Source organism: Nanorana parkeri, unplaced genomic scaffold (genome assembly GCF_000935625.1).
Source record: "Nanorana parkeri isolate BGI_ZX_2015 unplaced genomic scaffold, ASM93562v1 scaffold2022, whole genome shotgun sequence".
Taxonomy (NCBI): Eukaryota; Metazoa; Chordata; class Amphibia; order Anura; family Dicroglossidae; genus Nanorana; species Nanorana parkeri.
This window is the reverse complement of record NW_017308290.1, coordinates 32163-38340: the sequence shown is the minus strand read 5'-3', so window position 1 is coordinate 38340 and position 6178 is coordinate 32163. Positions and strand designations below refer to the sequence as shown.

The 6178-nt window shown below is 49.5% G+C and overlaps 1 protein-coding gene across 1 annotated transcript in view; it reads right to left on the bottom strand.

Annotated features, from left to right (window-relative positions):
- The window catches only part of FAM92B (family with sequence similarity 92 member B), a 22611-nt gene extending 16985 nt beyond the window's left edge, over positions 1-5626 (bottom strand). The window contains exons 1-2 of the mRNA XM_018572417.1: positions 5535-5626; positions 2013-2247 (exon numbers count right to left, since the gene is read on the bottom strand). Coding sequence (XP_018427919.1) covers positions 2013-2247; positions 5535-5554 — 255 coding nt within the window. The 5' untranslated portion in view covers positions 5555-5626. The remainder of the gene's footprint in view (positions 1-2012; positions 2248-5534) is intronic.
- Positions 5627-6178: the final 552 nt, after the last annotated feature.

Below are 6178 nucleotides of genomic sequence, written 5' to 3'. Positions count from 1 at the left end.
TCTATTACCGGCTCTATACTTGTGTGCAAAGAGCGGGGAAAGGTCAGCGCGACTCATCCTGCATAATGTGCCGCGGGAAGCTTATTCCGCCATGACAAAGTGCCGGGCGGCGCCATGCATCACCCGGTAATGTGGCGCGATAGCTTTCCCAGCCCATAATGAAAACAAATGGCCGCCGTCGGCCGCCAGCCTTTCCGCGGATATGAGGGATAATACAATAACGCCGCCGCAGAGAGATCCTTTCTCCTGCTAATTCCGCATGGCAATGACGAATGGCGGATCGGCGATGCATGAAGGGCGCGGAGCGGAGACGACAACACGTCCCAAATAAAATGGTCACTTACAGCCAGATCGACGGTCACATGTATGGGGGGGAGGGGGGTCACAAGACCCCCGAGACGTTGCACTGAGTCTGATTATGCTGCATTCTCATCAATAGACAGACGCATCTGTATTGTAACTGGAGTGCCGGCGTCCATACTTCCTACAAACAGCCCCCCCGACGCCCAATCCTGAGGGACAATCCATTCCCCTCCCCCGAGGGAAGCTTTTAGTGTATTTCGGATGGCTAAGACAGTCCTGTCAGCAGGACCGGGCTGAGGGGTTGGCAGAGGAGGCAGCTGCCTTGGGCACGTTAGGAGGAAGGGGGGATGCAAATAGGGCCCAACCTAGGCTGAGATGATGTCATCAGTCTGCTGTAGGCAGGACAACACTCCGTCCTTGTTCAGGCACATCCTGTTATAGGGTGACAACGCTCTGTCCTTGTTCAGACACTTCCTGTTAGAGAGTGGCAATGCTCTGTCCTTCTTCAGGCACTTCCTGTTAGAGAGTGGCAATGCTCTGTCCTTCTTCAGGCACTTCCTGTTATAGGGTTACAATGCTCTGTCACTGTTCAGACACTTCCTGTTATAGGGCGACAATGCTCTGTCCTTGTTCAGGCACTTCCTGTTATAGGGTGACAATGCTCTGTCATTGTTCAGGCACTTCCTGTTATATGGTGACAATGCTCTGTCCTTGTTCAGGCACTTCCTGTTATAGGGTGACAATGCTCTGTCCTTGTTCAGACACTTCCTGATATAGGGTGACAACGCTCTGTCCTTGTTCAGACATTTCCTGTTACAATGCTGTGTCCCCCTCTCTTAATTGTTTTACTGCGTTGCCACCCTGTCGCACACTCCCCAGGCGGTGACTACAAGCGGTCATGCTGACAAACATTGCTCGGACATGGTCCACAGTTGTCACTATCAGAAAGCCAGTCCAGAGCGATGATGTGCACTAGACGCTGGAGGGGGCGCATGTAGACAGGAAGTGGCTGAAAGAGGCTGGAGGAGATCAACAGCAAGCAGTAAAAGGGTGAAAACTGGATTTTATATAAAAAATACATAAATATATAGATATACAGTATATACATTTTATTAAAAACACAGTTGTTCATTCACAGAGCAAAAAAACTTCCAGCCTGTCTTTAAAGGAGAACTATGGGGTCAGTGTTTTCCCCATAGTTCTCCTTAGGGTAACGGGAGGACACAAACTAGCGTCCTCCCGTCACCCAAGGCTCAGTATATAGGGAGCTACAGCTCGCGGTATACTGAGATTGTCACAGGTCAGCTAGAACTATGAGGTGAGTGAAAAGCACCCCCCCCTCCCCCCCCTCATAGTTCTCCTTTAATAAGCTGCGGCACTTGACACCAACCAGCCATCACACACAATGCAGTGGGATTCACCAGTGAACTCTCTCTCCACGCAGCCAGCTACACGGCAACTTCAATACAGGTCGTGCCGCGGCCTGCAATCTATTTACAAAGCAGGGTGGGCGGTCATACCTATAATTGCAGATTCACCTGTAGGGAATATTTGGTGAATGTCACATTCACTGCTTATCGGAATACTGCACCCTTAACCAAAGAACCGACACAACGTTCCCCTGGCACAGCGGGGGTTTTCACACCTGCCGGGCAGCCGGGGGGGAACATTCCACTACCAGGAGCTGAGGAAGTGAGAAGGGGGGTCACCTGTGCGTGCCGGTAGTCCTGGATCTTGGCCATCTCCTCCGCCATGTTCTTCAGGGCCGTCCGCAGCTCCGGGTTCTCCGTGTTGGCGAAATCCATCAGCTGCTTGACCAGCTCGTCCGCCTTGTCCCGCAGCTTGGCCGTCTTCCGGGTGTAGGAGGCCATGACGGAGCAGAACTGGCCGAAGTACTTCTCGGCGTTGGCGACGGTGTTCTCCATGAGCTTGACCTGGGCATCTCTGCGGGGAGGGTCGGGGGTTAGGACGGGTGCAAAGATTATGGCATCGAATTGGAAATCGCCGTCTGACAGCGCAGGAAACAATCAACAAAACATTTCACATGTATTAACCACTTGGCATGTCACCTGCCGGCCCTTTAAGAGGTTCTGAATGACAGGGGGCGGGCTTCCTGGTCATGTAAATCGCTGTGATAGGCTCTCCCAGTGGTCACTTGATCAGGAACCGTCCCAGTGGTCACATGATCAGGAACCGTCCCAGTGGTCACATGATCAGGAACCATCCCACCAGCTTCCCCCCCCCCTGATGGAAAACATATACATTGTATCTTCAATCTTCAACATTGTTTCCTGATGACTGTTATCAATGGAACAGAAAGTGATCGGAAAGCCAAAACTTGAGAGTTGTCACTTAGAACAGGAATAGAGGGGAAATCTTTGAATGGGGACACCTGTCCTGGTGACAACTAAGAGGAGAACTCCATTCACTTTGGAGAGATTTTAATTCCCTTTCTATTTCCAGGTCAGGAAGTGAAGGAAAATCTCCCCAAAAGAGACACAGGAAGGGAAACGCACACACACAGGGTTCTGATCTAATGAGGAGATTACTTTCACTGGGGATTTGCCCACTTTTGAGAGATTTCCTCTCACTTCCTGTTATGACTACGGGACAGGAAGTGCAGGGGAATCTCCCCAAAGAGACACAGGAAAAAAAACCACACAGGGCTCTGATCTGATGGGGGGATTTCCCCACTCTGGAGAGATTTCCTTTTACTTCATGTGACAGGAAGTGTAGGGATATCTCTCCAAAGAGACACAGGATGAAAAAACCATGGCTCTGATCTGATTAAGAGAGTGCCCCACTTTGGAGAGAATTCCTCTCACTTCCTGTTGTGTCTATGGGACAGGAAGTGAAGGGAAATCTCGCCAAGAAGACACAGGAAGAAAAAAAAAACCAGGGCTCTGATCTGATTAGGAGAGTGCACCACTTTGGAGAGAATTCCTCTCACTTCCTGTTGTGTCTATGGGACAGGAAGTGAAGGGAAATCTCCCCAAGAAGACACAGGAAGAAAAAAAAACCAGGGCTCTGATCTGATTAGGAGAGTGCACCACTTTGGAGAGAATTCCTCTCACTTCCTGTTGCGTCTATGGGACAGGAAGTGAAATCTCATCAAAGAGACACAGGAAGGAAAAAAACAGGGCTTTGATGTGGTGAGGGGGCTTCCCCACTTTAGAGAGATGTCCTCTCACTTCCTGTTGTGTCATGTACAAGAAGTGAAGGATAATCTCCCCAAAAAGACACAGGAAGAAGAAAAAACGGCTCTGATCTAGTGATGAGATTTTCCCACTTGAGAGAATTCCTCTCACTTCCTGCTGTGTCTACGAGACAGGAAGTGAAGGAAAATCTCCCCAAAGAGACACAAAATCCCTGACATGAACTCTGACCCTCCCCCGCGCCATCCAAACTGCAAAACGTTTTGGCTTTAGATACACTTTGAAGAAATCAATCTTCATGACCAATCAGATGGCGATGGGAGCAGAATATTGCGGAACATTCCGTAAGGCGTGACCTCGTACAGGAAGTTCCGAAAATGTCCTGCAGGGTGTTTCGTGATAACATTTAGAGTGCAATATTCTGCGGAGCCATCTACATCTCATCTGCAGCACATCTCGCCCAATCAGAGCGCTCCAAGTCTTGCCAAAGGTCTACGGATGATTCTACATGCGATGTTCTGCAGAGGCCAATCCCAGTTCCCTAATCCCAATTCTGGGTGCAGGACGATGCAGAGCATTCTATAGTCTGTCTGCAGTCATATCAGCTCCATCCGTGTGCAATACTCTGCAGACATTCCTGAGACTGATTACTTCACAGACTTACAGACAGGACATGGTGCAATATTCTGCAGGGGTTCCCTCACAAGTCACTGCAGTCCCCTGTACACAGAATGGCATCAAAGGTCAATACGGCCCCCATAGAAGGTTATCAGTGCAATACTCTGCAGAAAGCCCTGTACAGATGGCTCGGGGTGTAAGACTCTGCAGTGGTCATTTCTGTCCCCTACAGACTGGTATGTGTGGAATGCTCTGCAGCATGTATGATATCAGCTCAGAACACTGTGTGCAATACTCTGCAGACATTTCTATGAGCTCTGATATCATTGCACAGCAGGCAGCTGTACGGACAATAGTCTGCAGAAAGTTCTCTGCCAATTACAGGCAGTTCTGTGTGCAATAGTCTGCAAATTGTTGTAAAAGCAATACTCTGCACATTTCCTGAGCAGTGATACCCGTCTCCAAGGGCCAGCTGCGTGCAATAATCTGCAGAGTTCTTCAATCAGTAATACTAACCCCTAAAGAAAGTTATCTGTGTAATACTCTGCATAATTCCCTGACCAGTGATGTCAGGGAAGTTATGTGTGCAATACTCTGCAGAGTTTCCTGATACCAGCCCCTGGGAATAGGTCCTGTGCAATGCAATATTCTGCAGAGTTCTGCTTTAATTTAAGAAATATTATGTGTAATACTCTGCATTGTTCCCTGATACCAGTCCCTAGGATACATCATGTGCAATACTCTGCAGAGTCCTTAAATCAGTGATCACAGCCCCTAAGGGAAGTTATCTGTTCAATACTCTGCAGAGTTCCCTGGTACCAACCCCCCCAGAATCAGTCCTGTGCAATGCTCTGCAGCGTTCTCAGATAAGTGATACCAGCCCCCTAAAGTATCTGTGCAATACTCTGCATAATCCCCTAATACCAGCCCCCCAGATCAGTCCTGTGCAATGCTCTGCAGAGTTCTCTGATCAGTGATACCAGAACACCCCCCCACCACCACCCCCGATCAGTCCTGTGCAATACTCTGCAAAGATTTCTGACCAGTGAAACCAGTCCCTATAGAAAGTTATCTGTGCAATACTCTGCAGAGTACCCTGATGCAGCCCCCCCCCTTCCTGTGCAATACTCTGCAGAGCTCTCTGATCACTGATACCAGCCCCCAGGATCAGTCCTGTGCAATGCTCTGCAGATTTCTCTGCTCAGCGATACCACCCCTCCTGGATCAGTCCTGTGCAATGCTCTGCAGATTTCTCTGCTCAGCGTTACCATCCCTCCTGGATCAGTCCTGTGCAATGCTCTGCAAAGTTTTCTAAAAAGTGAAACCCGACCCCCCCTTCAGTCCTGTGCAATACTCTGTAAAGTCTCTATAAGAAGTTATCTGTGCAATACTCTGCAGAGCACCCTGATACCGCCCCCCGGATCAGTCCTGTGCAATGCTCTGCAGCGTCTGTCTCACCTGGACAGGACAATGTTCATGGTGGGGGGTCAGAGTGCGGAGCTCGGCGTGCTCCCCTCCGGTGTGTTCAGGCGGCTGCAGGCAGAGGCGTCTGTCATTGTTACCATGGAGACCAGAACACAAGAGAGTCAGGGCGGCTCCTGCTGTCTCCAAGGTAACGGAGGAGGCTCTTCCTGTACAAACATGGCTCATTGTCACCTTCCTGCAATCTCTCCACACAGCCATTTGTCAGGGGACCTGCTGCCCATCCCCCTATTATTACACCAGGCAGGCTGAAAGATGGTCCTGTGTCTGTTTCCCCCCCCCCTCAGTGGTGGGACTACAAGGCTCAGCTTGCCCAGCTCAGTTACTTTTTCAATATAAAAAATGATCTCATGCCTGACATAAGTTGTCATTAAAGTAAAGCTGGCAGCCATTTTGTCCTGAAATGACCCCCCAACAAAAGAACCAATGAGGTGCTACCACCAACCCCTGTCAGGGTGACTGGAGTTTAGTGTAATGGGGTGTCATGGGGTGTTTTTTGCTGGGAAAGATTCTGTCGGGAAGGTGCTAGCTGGCAGCCATTTTTTCGCTTTCATGTGGTAGGACTACAAGTCTCACCATGGCCAGTGAGTATTTTTAATACTTAATATAAAAGGAGGTTC